The 21,897-nt window shown below is 58.8% G+C and overlaps 2 protein-coding genes across 6 annotated transcripts; one reads left to right on the forward strand and one right to left on the reverse strand.

The window, feature by feature from the left end:
* Nucleotides 1–205: 205 nt before the first annotated feature.
* Nucleotides 206–8,928, forward strand: RELA (RELA proto-oncogene, NF-kB subunit). 5 transcript variants are annotated; one of them, XM_041721759.1, is made up of 11 exons: nt 206–362; nt 965–991; nt 1,075–1,247; nt 1,418–1,566; nt 2,192–2,283; nt 2,647–2,778; nt 3,836–3,940; nt 4,157–4,369; nt 6,536–6,616; nt 6,721–6,795; nt 7,551–8,928. In XM_041721759.1, exons 1-11 carry the CDS (start codon nt 356–358, stop codon nt 8,138–8,140), a joined length of 1,644 nt encoding a protein of 547 aa, XP_041577693.1. In that variant the 5' UTR covers nt 206–355; the 3' UTR covers nt 8,141–8,928. The 5 variants fall into 5 exon arrangements, with proteins under 5 accessions (XP_041577693.1, XP_041577695.1, XP_041577692.1 ...); XM_041721761.1 differs by having other exon boundaries at nt 207–362; nt 1,096–1,247; XM_041721758.1 differs by lacking the exon at nt 965–991 and adding an exon at nt 815–913 and having other exon boundaries at nt 208–362; nt 1,024–1,247.
* A 1,706-nt stretch (nt 8,929–10,634) lies between these two features.
* Nucleotides 10,635–21,567, reverse strand: SIPA1 (signal-induced proliferation-associated 1). Its single transcript, XM_041721757.1, has 16 exons — nt 21,437–21,567; nt 18,373–19,133; nt 17,534–17,661; nt 17,271–17,447; nt 16,028–16,202; nt 15,255–15,358; nt 14,842–14,999; nt 14,146–14,761; nt 13,636–13,910; nt 12,147–12,368; nt 11,918–12,029; nt 11,714–11,822; nt 11,521–11,622; nt 11,372–11,426; nt 11,096–11,174; nt 10,635–11,005 (listed from the first exon to the last, which is right to left on the reverse strand). Exons 2-16 carry the CDS (start codon nt 19,043–19,045, stop codon nt 10,859–10,861), a joined length of 3,132 nt encoding a protein of 1,043 aa, XP_041577691.1. The 5' UTR covers nt 19,046–19,133; nt 21,437–21,567; the 3' UTR covers nt 10,635–10,858.
* Between the last annotated feature and the right edge of the window lie 330 nt (nt 21,568–21,897).

Below are 21,897 nucleotides of genomic sequence, written 5' to 3' on the forward strand. Positions count from 1 at the left end.
GCCAGCCCCGGGCGCGGCGTCGGGACGAGCAGCCTCTTAGTCCCCGGAGCGGCGCAACTTGTCCCCAGCCTCCGGCCGTGGCGTCTCGCGCGCAACCTCTCAGGCGTCGGCGCGGGGCACAGTTGCCCCCCGCCCCGCCCCGCCCCGCCCCGCCCCAGAGTGGCAGCGGTGGCGGCAGGGGCTGCGGCGGCCGCGGCGGCGGCGGAGGTGGCGCAGCGCGCAGGCGCGGCCGGATTCCCGGCAGTGACGCGGCGGCGGGCGCGCGCGGCGCATTTCCGCCTCTGGCGAATGGCTTGGCTGTAGCGCGCGCCGCGGGCCCAGCTGCGACCCCGGCCCCGCCCCCGGGACCCCAGCCATGGACGGTGAGGGCGCCCTCTGACCCCGCGGGGTGGACGCGTCGGGGCCGCGGGGATGGCGACGGGAGCCCCCGCGCCGCCTTCCGCCCCTTCCTGCGCCGACGGGTGCTGCGCAGGGAGCGGCCGGCCGGATGGTGGCGCGGGGCGGGGCGGGCTTTGAAGGGTCTGACTCAGTTTCCCCTTTGGGTGGCGGGGTCTTGACTCCGTAATCTCCGGGGTGGCTTCGACTCAGCTTCACCCCGGGGCCCTGGGCGCAGTTCTGACTTCGTTTCCTTGTTAGGGGAAAATGTATCTGACTCCGTTTGCTCTCAGGATGAGGCGTGGGGGTGCCCTCCCGTAGTTTTCCTTTTGGACGTAGAACAGTCTCTGACTCCGTTTCCCTCAGTAAGCAGAAGGCGCTATAGCCAGTTTTCCCTCAGGAAACAGGTGTTTCTGCCTTCTTCACCCCTTCCCCTTAGTTTCACCACAGGTTCCAGGGAGCGGGCCCTGCCTCAGTGCCCTTGGCGGGGAGGGATCCTGGCTCTCTCTCCTCTCCGTGAGGAAGCAGGCGCTCCCTGGTAAGGATGGAAAGTGGGCTTGTGCTGATCCTTGTCTCCCTCCCCTTTCAGACCTGTTTCCCCTCATCTTCCCAGCTGGTAAGTAGACCATCTTCTCTCCCGGTGATTAGGGGGAGGAGTGCCCTGGGTTAGGGGCAAGGAGGGCAGCCGCCTGATTGGAGCTGGTCGGTGTCTGGCCACAGAGCCCGCCCAGGCCTCTGGCCCCTATGTGGAGATCATCGAGCAACCCAAGCAGCGGGGCATGCGCTTCCGCTACAAGTGCGAGGGCCGCTCAGCGGGCAGCATCCCGGGCGAGAGGAGCACAGACACCACCAAGACCCACCCCACCATCAAGGTCAGCAATGACTGTTAGTGGTGGTGTGGGGGGCACAGGGTGGGTTTGCCGGAATGAAGTATGGAACCCCAGCAGGCTCACCTCCAGGTGGGGGGTGGGGGTGGGTGCAGTGTCTGGGAGTTAGGTTTGGACCTGCCGGAGTCTCTAGAAGTTCTCTGTACTTTGAACAGATCAATGGCTACACGGGGCCAGGGACAGTTCGCATCTCCCTGGTCACCAAGGACCCCCCTCACCGGCCTCATCCCCATGAGCTTGTGGGGAAAGACTGCCGGGATGGCTTCTATGAGGCTGAGCTCTGCCCCGACCGCTGCATCCACAGGTGAACTCCTGACCATCTGGGTATGGGGGGGTGAGGTGAGGAGACGGGAGGCTGGGTGGGTGTGTAGCTGTTATAGTGTTACTCCATTCTGGACACTGGGAAAAATACTTCACTCCTAGCTTTGCAAGCAGATTCTCTTTGCCTTGAAATTATCTGTGCATCTCAACTGTCAAGTAGATATGAGCTCCATGGGATAGGAATGGATCCCTAATAACCTCTGAACCCCCAAAGTAACTTCACTGATGAAAATAACATAGTTAGGTTGGAAGAACAGCCCACTGGTGGAGGGAAGGCCGGCAAGTTGGAGGTCAGGAAAAGCCTCTCTGTTAAGGTTTGAATAGTGAGGAGAGCAGAGAAGCATGGGAAAAAACATTCCAAGCAGAGTGAACAAATGCAAAAGCCTTGAAGTGGGGGTGAGTTTAGTGTGTTTGGGAAACAGAAAAGAAGCGGCTCTTACTGAGGGTAGGGAGCCCAGGCAGCAGGGCACAGATGCTTGTCAGCCAAGGTAAAGAGTGGGTTTCTTTGCAGCACAGTAGGAAGCACAGTGGTGATTTGGTGAATGGGTAGGGGAGGGAGGAACAGACTGGGCAGAGACAATGGGACTAATACCTGGAGAGGGACTCAGCTTCCAGAACCTGGGGATCCAGTGTGTAAAGAAGCGGGACCTGGAGCAGGCCATCAGCCAGCGCATCCAGACCAACAACAACCCCTTCCAAGGTGAGGGCTGAGGGCTGAGGGAGCAAAGGCTGAGACCTGTCCGAAGCACCCCCACCCTCTCTGGTCCTTCCAAGCCACCTCCCTTATTGGCCAAGACTCTTAGTACAGATGGAATTTTGCTGCCCATTCAGTACCCACTCCCATTTACCACTGGGGAAACTGGGAGCCAGTGAGGGGGCATAACACCCAGGGGCACAGGTGGGTCACACAGGTCAGTGATGGGTCTAGAATCTTCTCTCTCTCCTCCTTTAGGACTCCCACTGTTTGACACACCCTCAGACAATGCTCCCGGGTCCAGAGCTCCCTGCCCCCCTCATCCCCTGCCACGCCTCCCGGTCCCCTGACCGTCTATTCTTGTGGCAGTTCCCATAGAAGAACAGCGTGGGGACTATGACCTGAATGCGGTGCGGCTCTGCTTCCAGGTGACAGTGCGGGACCCGGCAGGCAGGCCCCTGCGCTTGTCACCTGTCCTCTCCCATCCCATCTTTGACAACCGTAAGTGACCAAGGAGCCATGGGAAGGGTAGAGGGAGGGACAAGCCTGTGAGGAGGAAGGGGTTGGCGGGGAATGGCCCACTAGAGGAGCTCTGGCTTCATGCAGGCATCTAGTGTATTTGTCACCTCTTCTGTGTCCAGCTCTGTGCTGGCTGTAGTGGGGGTTGGGGGGGGCGTGGTTAATGAGACAAAGAAGACCTGGAGCTGCCCTTAAGGTGTTAACTTCAAGGCTGGCAGGAAGTCAGATAGAAGACAGGTACTTGGAATATGTGATGGGAGGATGGTGTGCCCGTAACTGTACTAACGACTCTGGGAAATGAACTCCCAAGAACAAGATGATGTTACAGAGTAGTACTTCAATGATGAAGCTCATAGGAAGTTCACAGATGGGGACGCCTGGGTGGCTTGGCAGTTGAGCGTCTGCCTTCAGCTCAGGGAATGATCCTGGAGTCCTGGGATCCTGGGATGGAGTCCCACATCGGGCTCCCTCTATGGAGCCTGCTTCTCTCTCTGCCTATGTCTCTGCCTCTCTATGTCTCTCATGAAAAAATAAAATCTTAAAAAAAAAAAAAAAAGTTCACAGATGAATTGGGCCCATGTTGATCATTTGTAGTTTTAATCAAGTAAACAGCAAGGATGAATGAAAATAAAAGGACTCTGGAGCCCTTAGGACAGGAAACCAGGATGAAGTGGAGGTCAGGAGGGAAGGGTTTGTGGCCACACAAACTGGGCCTTGAAGGTTGCTTGGGTCTGGTGGAAAGAGAGGTGTGACCAGACTGCTTCCCTGGACTATAAGCTCCATGAGGTCAGAGATGTTTGAGTTTTGTCGTGTTCTCCGTTCCTAGAATGGTACTGGGTCCATAGTGATACCAGTATGGAAATAGTTGCCAAATAAGTTGGGGGTGAGGAGCCATGGGATTGGTTGCACCTCGGCTGCAGAGGTATGGTCAGCAAGCTCTGGACAACCTTGACTGTGGGATGGATAGGGAATATTGCAACTCCTGCAGGCCGGTCCTGGAGACCTCTGAAGGGGGCTTATTTTCTCCCCACACCCTCAGGTGCCCCCAACACTGCTGAGCTCAAGATCTGCCGAGTGAACCGAAACTCTGGGAGCTGCCTCGGGGGGGATGAGATCTTCCTGCTCTGTGACAAGGTGCAGAAAGGTACACACCCAGAAGGGGGCTAGACTCTGGAGCAGGAGGTGAGGGGCAAGGCTGAGCAGAGATGGTGAGTGTCAGGAGGCTGGCTTTAAACACTCCCCACCAACACCTCGGGGGCAGCAGATTGATGTATCTCGGGAAACAAGTCTCGGCAATTGTGGGGGGCAGTGAGCTGTGTGAGTTGAGTGGTGACCCACACTGATGCCCCATCTCCCACAGAGGACATTGAAGTGTATTTCACGGGACCAGGCTGGGAGGCCCGAGGCTCCTTTTCTCAAGCTGATGTACACCGACAAGTAGCCATTGTATTCCGGACACCTCCCTACGCGGACCCCAGCCTGCAGGCTCCCGTGCGTGTCTCCATGCAGCTGCGGCGGCCTTCTGATCGGGAGCTCAGCGAGCCCATGGAATTCCAGTACTTGCCAGACACAGGTACACAGCTGGGGAGGGAAGCAACAGGGCCATCAGGCTGGACGCCTGAGGCTGTAGTTGAGGGTCAAACACTCAAGCCGGGGCAGGAATGTCTGCAGCTGGGGCAGGGACTGTCTGCCTCTTTCTTGCCTCAGTTGATAGGAAGAATACCCAAGACTCACTGAGTCCTTATTACATGTTTGGTCCTATTCCAAGCGTATCAGTGAATTAATCTGATTTTGGAAGATAGCATTTAACTTGGCTCAGGATCACAGAGATAGTTGCAGAGTTAGTATTGAAACCCAGGCTCTCTGGCTCTAGGGTCCTGTTGCCACACTGTGTGCCTCTACCACATAGTCATGATCTGGTCATGATCATGGGTTTTGGGCACCTGACCACATTAGGAACAGCCAGCATCATCTTCAATCCAAAGCCCATCATTTAGTCAGAGGCTGTTTTTTTGCCCTCAGAGCAGTCAAACAGAGTTTGGAAAGCAGCCCCTGAAACAGCCATCAGTTCCTGCCACAAATAATTACCAAGCACCCACTTGGTGTCAAGACCCATGGCAGGTAGAGGGAACACAAAGATGAACGCAGTATGTTTCCTGCACTCTGGAAGGTCAGTCACATGAGAAAGACAAACCTGCAGAACAGATTCTAAAGTGACAGAATGAAATGAGCCGGAGGGAGGTGGTGCAGAGAACTGGAGACGGCCTCACAGAGCGGGAGCATCTAAGGTAGAGAAAGACCCAGAATTCTGTGCATTCTCCAGGCAGGTGGACAGGCACCTGGAGGTGCAGGTGTGTTGGAGGGTGCCCACTGTGTTTGGGGGCAACTTTGTGGGAGCTGTCAGTGGGCAGTGATCAGGTGCTGGTAGGAGGGCCTTGAGTGTCAGACTCGAGGCGTTTATCCAAGATTTCATCCTAAAGGCAGCGGGGAGCCACAGAAGGTTCAAGCAAGGGGAGGGGATATCAGTGGATCTGGAAGCTCACACTGGCAGGAGTATGTAGAGGAGCTGAGAGGGAGAGACTCAGGGCAGAAAGGCCATGGTGGAAGATGCTGCAGTGGTCCAGGAGAAGATGTGCTGTGAACCTCATGGAGCCGATGGCAAAGGTCCCCTCCGCTGCTGTCCTCCCTAGGTACTCGTGAGCCCCCGGGCCCTTTTGTCTGAAACACACTAAGCTCAGTCCCTCCTCAGGACCTGTGCTCCAGCTCTTGCCTTTATTTGGAATGCTTTGGCCCAGATCTTTACATGATGAGCTCCCACCACAGTGCTTCTCTGGCCACATCTAAACTCAGCTTTCCAGCCTCACTTCCGGTTCTATTATGTCACCCTGTGTCTCTTCCTCAGCATTCCTATCATTGTATATGGTTGTGTCCCTGCCCCGTGTAGCTAGGATGTCCACTTCTGGGGGAGCAGGAGCTTTGCTTACTCCCGGCCATAGCCTCTATGGCCAGAGTGGAGTCTGCACAGGGTGGGTGCTTGGTGAATGTGTGTCATGTTAGTGGACAGTGGGGAGTGAGAGAAAGGAAGATGTTGATGATGATTTCAAGGTTTCTAGTTCGGGTGATGGGGAAGATGGGTGGCGAGCAGACACTGGAGGAGGAAGAACCAGGTTTTTGAGGTGAGATGATGAGGTTGGCTTTGGGCCGACAGTGTTGAATACTTTGGGGTTACCCCACATGCCACAGTACTTAGAAAGGCAGTCCCGGAGGTTGCGGACTGAGCTAGCCGGTTGGTTGATAGCCAACCATCAGAAATGAATACGGGTCTCTGTTGGTCTTCAGCAAGCCCGTCATGCCTCAGCTTCCCCAGAGCACAAAGATCATGGCCAGGCCTGGATCAAGGCTGTGGGTGAGCTAGGACCTGGGCAGTGCAGGTAAGAGAAGAAGCTGGAGACAGGGCTCCACGAGGGGTCCTGTTCCCTAGAGCCTGGCCGCTTCATTTGGAGTCATCCCTGTGGCCTTTGGTCTGTCACATTCAGCTGATACAGGCCTTCTCAGAAAGCTGTGGGAGTCTCACAGTTGTGTGTCAAAGTATCATGCAGCTCTTCTCCGTGGTGGGGTGGGTTTGGAGAATGGGTCTTACGGAAAGCTTGTCTCATCCTCTTCCTCCTGATGGTCATTTGAAAGCCTTGGGGATCCATCTGAAAAGAGCGAGGCCCACTTCTCCCCATTACTTTTCTAGATGATCGTCACCGGATTGAAGAGAAACGTAAAAGGACATATGAGACCTTCAAGAGCATCATGAAAAAGAGTCCTTTCAATGGTAAGGGGGCAGTGGAGAGCATGAGAGAAGTGGCCAACGGGGGAAGGGAGACCAGGAGGGGACGAGGAAGTGGGAGCTAGAACTGACCCGTCCTCACCCCACAGGACCCACTGACCCCCGGCCTCCACCCCGGCGCATTGCTGTGCCTTCCCGAAGCACGACTTCCGTCCCCAAGCCAGGTGAGGATTTCCTGTTGTCCCACCAGAACTACAAGCTCAAATCTGTTCAGCCTGTGGTTGGGGGGATAAGCAGTCAGCTTCACCAGCAGGTGTCTGAATCCTGCTCTCTGTTGGGCTCATGTTTCTCAGGGCTTGAGGCCTAGTTACTACATCAAGAGCCATTTGGGGTGTGGAAGACATGCATTCCCGGGCCCCATTACTGACCTGTGCAATCAGAGGCTTTGGAAACATGGCCCAGGAAGCAGCTAATGCACTAGTGAGCACTGAGGTCTGAGAGCCACTGTGTCAGCTAGGTCCCATATTGGATGCCTTGGGAGATAGTTTAAAAATGTAGTCTTTGACCTCAGCTCTCAATTGAATTAGGGAAGCAAAATCCCCTCCAATGTAGTAGAGTGTATATGCTGGTAGCTGGTAGCAGAGTAACAAAAAAGTAACAAAGTGCCCTGCTTCAGGCCATGACACTGGATGCTACTTGGGCTCAGTGTCCAGGCTCCTGGTCTCTTGAAGTTTTACCAGCTGATCTCTGACAGCATCCCTTCCTCTTAAAGGCTAGGAGAGCTTTGTGGGGCCCCACAGGAGGGGGTGAGGATGGAACTGCACGGGTCAGATGGAGTAAAAGGAAGGAGTGAGGGTGCTGGCAGGGAGCTCCTAGGGAGGTGTTGATCCTAATCCCTAGCACAGGGGCTAGGGCACAGACAACGGGGTGGGTCTCTACAGCTTCCTCTGGCCCCTGATTCTCTGTCTCTTTCTCCCAGCTCCCCAGTCCTATCCCTTTACGCCATCCCTCAGCACCATCAACTTCGAGGAGTTCTCCCCCATGGTCTTTTCTTCGGGGCAGATCTCAAGCCAGACCTCTGCCTTGGCATCAGCCCCTGCCCCTGCCCCAATCCTGGCCCCGGCCCCGCCAGCCCCAGCCCCAATCTTAGCCCCAGGCCTTGCTCAGGCCATGGCCCCCCCTGCCCCCAAGACCACCCAAGCCGGGGAAGGGACGCTGACAGAGGCCCTGCTACAGCTGCAGTTTGATGCTGATGAAGACCTGGGGGCCCTGCTGGGCAACAGCGCTGACCCAGCCGTGTTCACAGACCTGGCCTCCGTTGACAACTCTGAGTTTCAGCAGCTGCTGAACCAGGGTGTATCTGTGGCCCCCCACACAGCTGAGCCCATGCTGATGGAGTACCCTGAGGCAATAACGCGCCTGGTGACAGGGTCCCAGAGGCCCCCTGACCCAGTTCCTGCTCCCGTAGGGGCCTCTGGGCTCCCCAACGGCCTCCTCTCAGGGGATGAAGACTTCTCCTCCATTGCAGACATGGACTTCTCAGCCCTTCTGAGTCAGATCAGCTCCTAAGTGGGTGTTACCCTGCTCAGAGCACTGGGTTGCAGGGGATGGAAGCCCTCCCAAAGCAAGCACTTACGGATTCTGGGGGGGGAGGGGGGGTTGTATGTGCTCCAACTGCCCCCACCTTCTTTGGGTGATGTCTTGGGGGGGGGGTGCATTTTATTCTTTTATTGGCAGTGTCTCTCTTTTTGGAGGTGCTTAAGCAGAAGCATTAACTTCTCTGGAAAGGGGGGAGCAGGGAGGACTCAAACTCTTCCCCTATCCTAATGTTCAGCTCCCTTCTCTTTATAAGGAATTCTGGGGGCCCCCATCCCTACCCTCCAGCTTCTAATACTCTCCTAGAGAGGGCCAGCTGGAGCTATGGCCTTTGAGGCCACAGAGCCTTATCACCAAGTGTCTTCCTCAAATCATGGATTCATTCCCACCTTGTGCCAAAATAATGCCCCCTACCAGCCCCTCTGTGGTGCTGGCATTGTCCTTGAACTAACACCAGCATTTGAGGGCCTGTCCCCCTGGCCCTGCAGAGGTCTCTACCAGCTCTTCCCTTGCTCAGCTGTGGCCCAGGGGGACTGGTGGGACAACACTGGCCCTTTCCAGGATCCAGGGAGGTTCAGTCCGAGACTTTTCTGTTCCCCCTTTTCTCAAGTGCCTTAATAGTAGGGCTAGGTGTTTGGAGAGTAGGGGGTAGGGCAGGCTGGCAGCTCTCCAATCAAGAGGCTCAGTTTTTACTGAAGAATGAAAGCAGTTGGACTCTTGCTCTTTCTACTCTGAACTAATAAATTCGTTGCCAAGCTGGCCGTTGGTTTCCCTTCTTTTAGCAAACCGAACACTCTTGGCTGGTCACGTCAGGCTGGACATTAGTGAGAGCTGGATGAATATTTACAGTGCCTTCTAGAAGTCTGAGGATCAAAGCCCGTGGGTCAAGGCAGGCAACTAATGTGGGTGGGGGCTCAGCATAGAGAAGAAGGCCCAGTGGGGCCCACTGGCTGTGGGGATGGAGTAGTTTCAGGAAGGGCATCAGAGAGGCCATACCAGCTTTAGGTCTTAGATCAACAGAGGGAGGAGTCTTACAGAGCCGCTACCAGCGTTCCAATGTGAGACAATCTTGAAAAGCTTTGATGGGGCCAGGCTTTAAAGGTCAAGGACTCTGAACTTAAAAAAGGTTTGAATTTCATCTCTTGAGTGGCCAAAGGAAAGTCCACATCTGTTGAGGAAGAGGAGATTCCAGGTAAAGGTCTATGCTTTGACATCCTGTTCTGCGAGGGCCGGAGAAATAAATCAGCGTAGAGAGGCCTAAACAAAAGCCAGGCCACAGCCCAAAGCGGCGGAGCTGTAGTACTTCCTGCTCAGCCCCACGCAGGCGCGGTAAAGTCGTGTTCGCGAAAGGCCCCAGCCCGCTAGACCCTGCCTTCTAAGTGCGCAGGCGCAGATAGCCTTCTGCGGGGGAAGCAGGTATGGAGCCCTGGGGGAAACCTCTACCCACAGTCCGACGGCATCTAAGTTCTGGGCTTCGCACAGGAGGGTGTGTGGGAGGGTGAAGGCAGAGGCGTGCGGGTTATCGGTGGAGCTTGCTGCAAAAGCTAGTGCGTCCCCTGGGGACAGCAGGCCCTGGCTGCAGACTCCCACGGACCGTGCCGCCTGGAACACGCCAGCGGGCCGCGGAACGCCGGGGTACCGGAAAGCGCCTGGAGCGCCGAGCGTGCCCTCCAGCCTCTGGCCCGGGGGGCGGAGTCACGGGCGGGGCCTGGAGTAGGGCGGGCCACTCAGCGGGCAGGCCACGGGGCGCTTCCGCGCAAGGGGTTGGTCCCGAGCGTGGTCGTCAGGTGAGGACCCCTGAGAACCTTCGGAGTAGCACCCCGGGAGGCGGGGCGCGATGGATCCCCAGCAGCCCGGCCGTGGCCAGGCTGCAGCTGGACCACGAGGGGTGAGGAGGCTCCTCACCAGAGGAAGCCGGTGACTGAGCTGAGAGCGGTGCGCGCCGCCTAAGGCCCCAGGGGAAGGAGTGAGCCCCAATCCTCCCGCCCAGGCCACGCCCCTCCCTTAGCTTTCCCAGTGTCATAGTCACCTCTCTCGGGGCCAAGGGAGCACAGGCCTACGCCTCAAAAAGTCAGAGGGCCTTTACATCCCAGCATAGTCAGGCTCTCCTTAATCCCTAAACTTCATCTCTCCCTCTCCTGCCCTGCAGGTCCACTGCATGTCCACGTCTGTCCCTCTGCCCCTGATCTCCATCCCTCACGTTTGGTTCCAGGAAAAGGGCCTAGCTGGGGCTGGCTCCCCCGACAATGCAGAATAGGTGTGGGATGTGACCATCTGCTTCCCAACAGACCAGTGTTTGTGAGAGAAGCCAACGGGTGGCCTAGCATCCGAGAAGCCCTCAGTGAGTGCCAACCTAACCCTGAGCCAGTGTTCCAAAGTCCTGTCCTGAGTGGTCCTGGGGACTTGGCTGGAGCCTCTGGGGGCAAAACCTCTCCCCCTAGTCATGTCATGAACACCCACACAGACACAGAGTAGTGGCTTCTTTACTCCCTGAAGTCCCCTTTTCTCCACAGAATATTTACACACAAAGGATGGGGGAAGGGCAACTTCACCACCAAGTATCCAGCGGGGGAGTTGTGGGGCAGTGCTAAGAGAGAGTTCCTGAGGAGGGCCCAGGGCCCCAGGGGGCCCAGGTATCCTGATGACCTGAGCAGTTAGGTCCATGGCCAGGCTGCAGCTGGAGCAGAGAGCTCAGACGGGGTCGGTGGTGGGTGAGCCCAGCTGCTTGGAGGCCAGGAGCAAGCGGGTGGCTGCGCTCTCCGACTCAGCCTGCAGTCTCTGGTTGTTGTGCCGCAGGCTCCGCACTTCCTCCTCCAGGGCTGCCCTGTCTGCCTTCTCCTGGGGTGGTGGAAGGCATGTGTCAGAGCGCTGGCTCCTTTCCGAGGGCAGCCCTGTAATTCCCTGCCGACCCTCAGCCCACCCTGTCACCTTCTCCAGGTCTTCCTGCAGCTTCCAGAGCATGGACTCCAGGTGAGAGACCTTCTCGGACAGGCTCCCAGATTCTGGCCTGAGGACATAAGGGTCAGGTCATGGGACCAGGTAGGCAGCAGTACCTCTGGCTGGCTCCCAGGCCCACTTAAATGAGATGGGCGCGTTTTCAGACTTATATATGGGGGAAAGCAGAGCCCTGCCTGGGACAGTGCTTAACTCGTGTATGGTCACATGGGCACAGTGAAGGGGCTAGATCACCACAGGGAGGCTTACTCAGCATCAGACTTTGGAGTTTCCTTCACATCTCCACTCTCTGGGATGGGCTGTCCTGTGGGGAGACAGCGATCATTAGAGCAGGTAGGTAAAAGGAGAAAGAGCCCTACCCTATCCTGGCTCTGACCCCCAGTGCCCTCGTGCCTTACCATCCCGAGACAGTGACTCCAGGATGGTGTTGCAAGAGGAGGCGATCTCCGAGATGGACTGCCACTCGTCTTCCAGGGTCTCACTGCCCACCTCGGACATGACTATGGGCACAAGGAGGTGGGCTCAGCCAGGGAAGCCCAAGCCAGCTCCTCTGAGCCCCCACCCCCATACCCCACCTTGCTTGAGACTCACTTTTGCTGATGGTGTTCTGCAGAGACAAGGTTCGTGGAAGGAAGGAGGCCCTCAGCTCGGGGGCCGGGTGTCCACTCTCCTCACAACCACTGGAGCTGTCTGGCCCATCCTGGAGGGTATTAATGAGTATGGATGCAGTGATGTCCACCTTCACCACTGTGCCCACCCCTGCTCTTTGGGCTCCAGAGTCCTGTTTCTGCTTACCTGGGTGGGGGATGTCTCTCTGCCAATACTGGGTACTGCCGGCTTGGCTGTGGCGGCCAGGAGGAGGTCTGGGGTGGTGTTTGGCAGGACTGGGGCCTCGTCTGACAGGGAGCTGGGGAGAGCAGAGATAGCTCAGCAAGAGAAGCTACACCCCATGGCTCTGGCCTTTACACACCGTGCCTGTCTAGCCTCACCGGGCTGGAGAAGAGGGAAGGCCGAAAGACGGCACCTGTGGGGTGATGGTGAGTTCTGGCTGTGCAGGAACTCAGTCCTCTCTTCAGCCAAATCCCCAGGCCCTGTGGGAATGCCACCATCATGCAGGCATACTTCCAGCAGCTGCTTTGTGTTGGGCAGCAGGGTCACCACCCCCAGGGCCTCATCCTGCACCGGCTCTGGGGCCCCCCGCCGGCTGGGCTCCTGCAGAGATAGTGTGTACAGCTCCGAAAAGCTCCTGCGGGGAGGAATGGGCAGTGTCAGGCAGGAACCCCCAGTCGCCAGTGTCCTGCATCTCCAAACCCACTCCCAAATGCGCCTGAGGCTCACTTCCAGGAGGAGAACTCTCCGAACTCCCTAACTATATATATATTATATATAGTATATACATATATACACTATATAAATATATAAATATATAATATATATATAAATAAAAATATATATACTATATATAAATATATAACTATATATTATATATAATAAGAAAATGTTTGCCTGACTACTAGCTATTTTTCCAGACCCAGTGCTGCCCCTGTGTATCCTGGGCAACTCACTCCAAACATTGATTTCTCCATCTGTGAAATGGGGCTAACAGTACTGATTTATAGCTTGCTGTGAAGCTTTAAATAGTAACACAGGTAAATCACTTAGTATAGAGATCTAAAACCTGCCTGGGAACCAAATCCAGCCTGTGCCTTTTTCTGTTTTAGCAGCCATGCCTATTTTTGTACTCCTGTGAGCCAAGAGTGGTTTGTACATTGCTAAATAGTTGAAAGAAATAAAAAGGATATTTCATGACATGTGAAAATCAATAAAATTCAAATTTCAGTGTCCACGAATAGTTTTAGTGGAATAAAGACAACTCCTGCATTTACCAATCATCTAGGGATGCTTTTGTGCTACAGCAGAGCTGTGTAGCTGTAGCACAGACCAGATAGCCCAGAAAACCTAAATATTTACTATCTGGCCCTTTACAGAGAAAGTTCACATATACTGGCTTAAGGCAGCAAGTAATTAATCATGTATGTTCTGTGGATAATCCTTTAAAAAAAAAAAAAGATGGGGTTGTAGGGGCGCCTGGGTGGCTCAGTCTGTTGAGCATCTGAGTCTTGATTTTGACTCGGGGCGTGATCTCTGGGTCGAGATCCAGCTGGCGTAGACTCTGCACTCAGCTGAGCCTGAAGTCAGCTTGAGGCTCTCTCCTTTGCCTCTGCCCTTCCCCCTGCTCCCGCTCTCTCACTCTCTCTAAATAATTTTTTTAAACTTAAAAAAGAAAGGGCTGCTGTTAAATAATGAGCAAGACAATAATGAGGAAGACAGCCTGCTTAATTGGCTTCACTCCACGAATGTGACTCAGATTAAGAGACGTGGGATTCTCCCGAGGAGGCGAGCCCTCCTCATGGTATTATGTATTCTCGGGAGAACGCTCATGGCACCGGGAGGCACAGGCTCCGGGTGGCCAGCTGCCTGGTCCTCCCACCGCCCCGCGTCCCCGCCCTGACCTGCGGGGCCGGCCGCTCTCGTCGGGGGGCAGGACGGTGACGCAGACCTTGGGCGCTGAGCGCAGCAGCCGGGTAGCCCCCTCGGGGCCCAGCGTGGGCAGCGTCTGGCCGCACACGCGCAGCAGGCGCGCCCCGGGCCGCAGCCCCGCGGTCTCTGCGAACGTGAAGCGCTCCACGTGTGTGACAAAGCCCTCGGCGTCCACCTCGAAGCCCAGGCGGCCTTGGCCGTCGCGGGGCAGCGCCAGCTCGCGGGTCTCGCAGCCACGGCTCACCACCTAGGGCCGGGCGGGGCGTGAGCGGGGCGTGAGCGGCCGCGCCAGCCCCAACCCCACCCCCGCGGGGTCCCAGGCCACAGGGGCCTCCTGGGGCTCAGAGAGCCACTTGCCCGAGGGCCCCCTCCCCCCTTCCCAGCTTGGCCAAGCGCCAGGGCCGGGATTGCCTACCTCCCTATCTCCCCCACCGCGGGACACGGGGCGGGGGCGAGGGGTTCCGCTGACTCCCGGGCCTCACCTGCAGGCGCGTGACCACCTCGCCTACGGCTTGGCCGGGGGCCCCGTCGAACCGCAGTGTGATCGCCTCCCCGCGGCCGTGGTACAGGTCGAGCCGCTGCTCGGAGAAGGTCCAGGCCAGCACGTCGCGACAGGCGCAGTTGAAGACGACGCGGCCGTCGCGCGGCGCCACCAGCACCAGCGCCTCAGCCGAGATGCCCAGCAGGCAGGGCACCTCGGCGTCGTCCAGACCGCCGGCCTCAGCCCCCGCCCCGGCCGCGCCCCGCGCCCCAGGCGCAGCTCGCACGCCCCACACCAGAGCCCCCGCCGCCTGCAGCTCGGTCCCCAGGCCCCGAGGGGGCGCCCGCCGCCTCCCGCCTAGGGAGGGCAGGCCAAAGCGCGAAGCTGAGTCCAGGGACGTCGTGGTCACTTCGTTGGTGGCCAGGTCCTGCAGGTACTGCTGACGCGTGCGCGTGGCCATGGCGTGGAACTGGCGTGCGTGGCCTGCTGCCTGCTCGCCGTTGAGCGCCTTGGCCAGCAGGAAGGCACGGAAGTCGGCATTGGCGGCAAAGGGGCCTCCGCCCTGGGGCAGAGCTGGCCCAAAGGCCGGGGTGTCCTGGGTGCGGCTCACAGCCACCCTGAGGGGAGGGAGGCGGGAATTAGGGGCAACTGGGAGAATCCCTGACAGCCGCAGAACCAGGAGCACTTAGGCACCCACCTGTAGGAGGTGTGCGGAGTGCAGGGTGCGTGAGCCCGCACCACTAGGAACACGTGCTGGAAGTGCGAGCGGATGGTGGTAGGGCAGAAGGGCTTGCTGTCAGGTTCCTGGAACACGATCGTCACGATGTCATTCCCAATGTGGCGTTTGCGCAGGAGCTGGGAGTTAGAATGGTGGGGGATGTAAGCTGGACCTGTCTGTCCCCCAGACCCCTCCTCAGTCAGGGCAGAGCCTGGGTATCAGTGGCTCCCCGACCTGCCCCTGGTGAAGTCTGGGTGTTTGTCTTTGGGGAGGGTTGTTAAAGCTCAAGAGAACTCAGGCCAAGGTTCAAATGCCCCCACCCCCACCATACCTCTCCCTGGTCCCCCAGAAGCCCTTGGCATTCCCCCAGCCCCATCGTTGCCCCCTCACACCTGCTGCTGGTTATTGGGGGTGTAAGGCAGCATCGTGGACACGTGGAACATGATCTCGTGGTCCTGGTATGTGGTATAGAGGGAGTGCGTGCCTGTGGAATCCGCTGTGGCCGCAGAGGGAGAGGAGGGGGGATCTGCTTGAACTTGCCATCTCTACCTGCAGTCTGGAGCTCCTATGACCCCAACCAACAGATGGGCTACCCCTTCACGCCACCAGGCCCTGAAGTCTAAGGGCCTCAGATTTGGCTGCTCCCTTTCCCTCCCCACCAGGCTCCAGCCTCCAGCCTCCGGTCATGGGGGTGCTGAGAGAGAATGATGACCCAATGAGGAATGGCCTGCTATGAGGGATGAGGGGGTGGAAGTCCCAGGAGAGGATGGATATTGGCCCAGGCACCAGCATGTGTGGAGCTGCTGAGAGTGGGAGGCAAGACCAGTGCTCCAGAAGGGGCCCTGGGGCCCTTCCAACCAGGGAGGCAGGGGCGCTCCCCAAGAAGCTGGGCTGGTGGAATATGTGTATTTGAGGGGCAGGTGTGGTGCCCGCAAAACCCCCTTGGCTGCAGCTCAGGCAGCAGGGGCACCACCCTAGTTGCTCCTTCCAGCCTATGGCTTGCTTGGCCTTTGACCTGCATCCTCAGCCTACCCAAAGAGTTCTCCAACCCCAGCCCCAGGCCCGGGACAATGCGGGACAGAGAAATGACAAGGCAGTTGGTTCTCACAGAGGCTGTCTGCCCCTCGGCACCGGTCTGCCTCACTCCCCACCCCCTGGGCCTCACTTTTGGTGTCCAGCTGGGCCCTGTAGCTCTCAAAGCCTTTGAGCCGCACCACGTCGCCCAGCAGGGTGAGAAACTGCATGAAGGCCGGTCCTGCCTCCTGGTTGTTGTACATCTCCTCCTCCGAGCCCTGGCCCGCGCGGCAGTACAAGATGCCCACCTTGCGCTGGAAGCTTAGCTGCAGGGGAGGGCACAGTCAGAAGGCCCTGCACCCACAGCTTCTGGGGGATGCCCAGGGTGGCTGTGCTATTTCTGTGCGGGGCCCTGAGCACCACCCTCCCTATGCTGCCTCTGGGTCTCTACTCATAAGAAGCCTGCTCCCAGTGCTCAGGAAGGTAGTGAAGCCACAGGTGGAAGGGACTGGGAGGGGGTCGGTTCTCACATGATCACAGTGGAGGTGATTGGTGGAAAGGATCCTGAATCCCAATAAATGTTCACATTGTCACCCTCTTTATCTCAAGGCTAGCCTGTCCTTCCCTCCCTAGAATCCCAGGCACCCCCAGCCCAGCCCCTGGAGGCCTTGACCCTGTACCATCTCGGCTTACCCTGCGCCCGGCTCCTTTGGCCTTTTCATCTGGGGTCAATCACGCACAGCTCTAGGTGCTCTGGCCCCTCTGGCTCTGGCCCTGTCTACAGCACAGCCCCTGCTTTCATTTCATCCCTCCTAAGCCCTGAAGCCCCACTTCTACTCCAGCTCCTAAACCCCAGCTTCCCTTGAGGGCCCACAGCATGGCTTCATCCTGGCACACTCTCACCATAGTGAGCTGGAACTTTACTTTGCCTGAGCCCCTAGCGACCATGTTGTCTCAGGCCTGGGCCTCTTCTCTACCACAGTCTTCGCCCTCAGTGACTGCAACAGCTGCCTCCATGGGAACACACTCCAGTCTCTGCCCCCAGCCCACACCTTTCTTCTGAGCTCCAGACACCCTTCTCCAGCTGCCCAGATGTCCTTTCCTCACCTTGGCACCTCATCTCACTGGATCCTCCCATCCCACCTCTCTACCCCTGGCCTGTCACCTCCTCTTCACTTCTGCCATCATCACCACCAGGTCTGGCCTGGATGAATGCAACAGCCTTTGGCCTGGCCTCCCTGCTCCTCCAGTCTGGCTCCCATACTACAACCAGAGGGCTGCTCTGCCTCTCATATTTTCCGTGGCTCCCCAGTGCTCCCCAGCTGGACAAGCTGGATGGCAACCAGGTATAGCCGTTAAGCTGAGGGTGGGGGTGGGGGACACTGGCTACTCACTACTTGCTCATCCAGAGTGAGTAGCGTGCGTGGCACCTTCGGAGAAGCTGAGCCCAGGCGCAGGCAGGTCGGGCTCAGCCGCGGAGCCACGTGCTCCAGAAGCTTTCTAGGGGACAGGCCCCTTGGGGGCCCCGGTGGCAGCACATCCTCAGAGATGGTGCCGCGGAGGGTCCGGAGCTGAGGAGGGGAATGTAGGGACCCTCAGAATCCATACAGGTTTCCAAGGAGGCAATCCGCGGTCTGATCCCATGACCCCGGCCCACCTGTGTGGTCCGCACAATGATTCGATAGCTGTGCAGAGTGCCCCCTCCGCTGCCTTCCTTCTCCTCCCGCCGCAGGCTTACTGCCACCGGACCCAGGGCCTCGTCCAGTCCGAAGAAGTTCTGGTGTTCTGACGAGGAGGGGAGCCAGGGTAGTGGATGACCGGTCCTGTGCCCCTGGGAGTCCCACTGGGGCTCAACCACACCCATCGCTAAACCCTGCTCACGCCCCATTTCATCACCTAGTGATGACTCCTGAGACTAAACCATCAACCTAGTCTAGACCCTAGACTAAGGCTCATTCCCTCTGCTGCCAAATCCTTATTCGTGCAGGCTCCCTAACACTCCAGCCAATGCCTAGCCGCCTTGGCGGCTCTGTACACATCACACCTTGCCCCAGACATAGGGGGCCAATGCCTGTCTGCTTCCAGGCCTAGATCCTCCCCTAGGAGGCTTGGTCCCATGCCTTGCCCCCTTGGCAAGGCCGTGCCCGCCACGCCCAGATTCTGAGGCAGGATGTCTTGGACCCTCCCTTCTGGGCACTGACGAGAACAAGGTTCCCAGGTGCAGAGGTATTCAGGCCTAAGTTTTCACTTCCCACAAACGTTGATTGGAAATCTCTCCCCAGCCCTCAGGGATAGGAGGATGAATCAGATGGAGGCCAAAGGCCTTACTTAGGGAGGTGGTTAAAGCGAGGCTCCACAGCACAGCCTTGGCCTCAGAGGCAGAGCCTGATCCTTCATGTGGCCGGGAACTTAACAGGGAGAGGACAACTCATGAGCTCTACCGTGTGCTCCTCAGGTGACAGAGACGGCTGCCCAGCCAGGAAGCCCTCCCCTTACCTTTGCCATAGAAGTACTTGCGGTAGTAGCCAGCACCCAGGTCTGCATGCTCCAGGCTGTAGGCTGAAGTTCGGTTCTGCGGCTCCTCCAGAACGGACACGGCCGCATTGGGCAGCGCAGGCGGCACAGGTGGGGCCACGGCTCCACCCAGGCCCAGCTCGCCCTCACCCCCAAGCTCACTCACAAAGCCGGGCGCTTCAAGCAGTAGGTCCGAGCTGGCAGATCGGTCCTCGGCAGAGGCCAGAGTCCCAGAGGCGGACTCTGCGTGGCCCCCCGTCCCCCGCGGCCTCGGAGCCCAGTCAAAGAGCAGACTCTGCACATCATAGTGGGCAAACCAGTGGGGCTCAGGCACTGGCGGGAAGGCGGGCTCTGGCTCCTCGGCTGGCAGCCCCAGCAGGGCCAGCGGGTCAGTGAAGAGCCGGGTAGGGCCGGCGGCTGGGCGGCCGGCCTCCTCGTGGCTGTGGGCACGGGCGCGGGGGCTGGCCGGTGTGGGGGGCCGGGCCTCGCCAGCATCGCTGCCGCTGCGGAGGAGCGGGCCCCGGGCTGGCCGTGGCTCAAAGGTGTGCGGGGTCAGCGGGGGCCGGGCCGGCTGGCGTAGCTTGCGGGCGAAGAGGTCATCAGTGGGCGCAGGGGCGGCGCCCCGCCGCGGGCTCCCCACACCGCCAGCCCACATGGGCGTGCCGTGGGCCTGGCTCGCCGGGGGCCCGGTCGCATTGGCGGGCACAGGTGGTCGGTGCCCGAGTGGTAGGCCAGCTCCTGCCCTGAGGGAGGAGGGGGCTGCTCAGAGGGGCCTGGGGAGAAAACAGGAACCCAGGCCACCAGCCTGGTCCTCCACCACGCACAGGGTGGCTTCCGGCCCCCTCCGCAACCATCAAAGCCGCTTCCGCTTTCCTGGCCACTTCCTTGTCTGCCTTAGGCTGAGGTTTCCAGCCCCCTCCTCCACTGAGTGCTGGGCAGGGCTGGGGACTGGGCTGTCCTCGCCTTAGCCCTGGGGGATCTGGGAACCTGGGTGGCCCTGGGGCTGCCGGGCTCCCTCGGTTCCTACTCATACACCTTGGCTTTGGCCTGAGACCAGAATAAGGGTCCCCAACAAGTCCTGGCCCAGTTGGACAGATGATCTGTCCATGGGCCACTGGTGTCTGGGTCCTGCCCGCTTGACAAAGGGAGGACGTCCTGTCCCCAGAGACTTGCCCCTCCCACTTCCTCCAGGGTCCCTGAGGAGCTGGGCACCCAGAAGCTGGATCTCGGTGCCCTGGCCCTCTGACTCCAATACCTCAAGGACACAGGGATTCCCAGGGGACACTGGCAGGGCAACAGAAACGGCAAGAGGACTTCCTTCAGCACAGGAAGTGGCCCCAGCTCTGAGCCCGGCCCCTTATCCTGAGGAAGGTGTTGGGGTCACATCAGCTCAGTCATGGGACCCATCACCCTGACCTAAAGCACAGGCCCAGGCTCAATCTCTGCAAGCTACTGTGGCCATGCCTGGTGGCAGGGGGAGGGGTCACAAGGCTGGAGCCCCTTTGCAGGAACTGGGACCCACGGGACCTCTGCCTACCTGGACTCACTGATGCTGACAGGGAAGGCTGAACCTCATGTGACAAAGAGTCACACTGAAAAGGGGATGTTCTTTCCTGAAGTAATTCCATGTTACAGCTAGGATCTGGGGTCTGTCGACCTCTGGGGCCTAAACAGTGCAGTACCTGCCCACTCCTGTTTGTGGGTGCTGGGTGAGTGGGGGTTGGGCTGAGGTTCAAAGTCTCACAGGATGTAAGACTGAGACACCCAAGGCCCCAGGGACCTGCTAGATGCGGAAATGTCGCGACCAGGGGCAGGTGCAAAGGGTAGTGTGAGAAAGTGAGGGGAAGCCACCCCAAGTGAACCCCAGTAGGTGTGGGCAGGCAGAGAAGGGATGTGGGACGCTCCACTAAGAACACAGACAACTGCTGGCAGGTCTTAGTGCATCCTCCAGTGACACTGTGAGTGGCTGGGGTAGGACAGGGTGGGGGCAGAGGCTCTGTGTACCCCTCATCTAAAGCTCCAGGACCAAGCAAGTGTGGGCCTCCAGGAAGCTTGGAGTGCCTCCTCCGGTTTCTCTTAGAAGAAAGAGTCCCGTCTTTGACACGGACCCAGAGCCTCTGTTCTCTCATCTCTAAAATGGGGTTAATCCTTCTGCCCTTTCCCAACACCATGGGGAGACTTGCAAGATGGTTCAAGAGTGTAAAGCTGACCATGTGTTAAGGACGTGGTGGTGAGGTAGGCGCTCGCTCCATGGGCCGAGCTCTTTGGCCTGGGCTGTGATGTGTGTGTTGGGGTGGGAGGGGACATGAGAGGGAAGCCGAGTGGGCCTCTGCTCTGTGTGGGCTGAGCTCTGCCTATGTGTGTGTGCACAGCCCATGGGCTGCCTCTTGTTCCGGCCCAATGCTGGGCTCTGGCCCTGCCTTGGGGGTGTTCTTGAGCTCTGCCCCCCACCCGGCAGCCTCACACAGGGTCCATTGAGGCCGGGACATTCCTCTCAGCCTGTGTCACTGGGGGGAGAGGGCCGGCCCCGCCCCCACAGATCCGGAAGGCCTGGCTGCCCCAGGAGGAGGCGCTGGATGCTTCCCAGCACATCTGGAGGTCATGACCCCATTTCTGCTGCCAGGGGGTGCGACAGATGTTTCCTCCCAGGCCAGGCCCGAGACTAGGGGCCGGCGCGCAAAGGCTGGGGAGGAGGCCGCCTCGCGACAAGGGGAGCGCCGGGACAGCGGGGTAGTCCCACACACGGCCGGCATTAGGGGCAGCCGCCAGCGCCGCCCAGAGGAGTCAGGGACCGCCTCATCCAATCGCCCGCACACTGACCGGACCAGGCCGGGCGGTAACGCCGAGAAGTGGGGGCCGCGGGTCGGACTCAGGGGAGTGGACGTGCTGACTCGGAACTGGAGCTGGAGCCCAGAGGTTAGGAGGGTGCAGGCAGCGAACGCGGCTAGGAACCCCCTTCCACACATACACCCCCCGGGCCCACGCCAAGCCTTTTCCCCTGTCCGGCCCCACCGCGGTGCTTCCACTCCCCCGCTCCCGCCGGTACCTCTGGGGCTCCCGCCTGGTGGCCGCCTCCCGCGCTGGGGTCCCGCTGCCTCTCCCGCTGCTGCTCCAGCACCGGCTCCGCCTCGGGGGCGGGGCCTGTCGGGGGCGGGGCCGCCGCGGAGGGGGCGGGGCCGGCCTGGGAGCAGTCTGCGGCGGGAAGCCCCGAGGGCGGGGACTGCAGACCCGGTGCACTCGGGGCAAGAGAACCGAGCTAGGCCCAGCGAGCCAGGCCCAGCACAGCGCGCTGTTGGGTCTCCTGTGTCAGTTGAGAAACGCAAAAACATAGACCTGCCTTCCAGACCAACTGGGACGCAGGATTCCTAGTGTTTAGCAGCCCCTTCCCTCACACCCCTCCACCCCACACCGGCCAGCACAGAGCAGGTGCCCAGAAAACAGTTGACCATTTATAAGCACTTAACTAAGCACTGGACCCTGCTCTCCACACGCTCTCATTCTTAAAAA

Source organism: Vulpes lagopus, chromosome 11, assembly GCF_018345385.1.
Source record: "Vulpes lagopus strain Blue_001 chromosome 11, ASM1834538v1, whole genome shotgun sequence".
NCBI lineage: Eukaryota > Metazoa > Chordata > Mammalia > Carnivora > Canidae > Vulpes > Vulpes lagopus.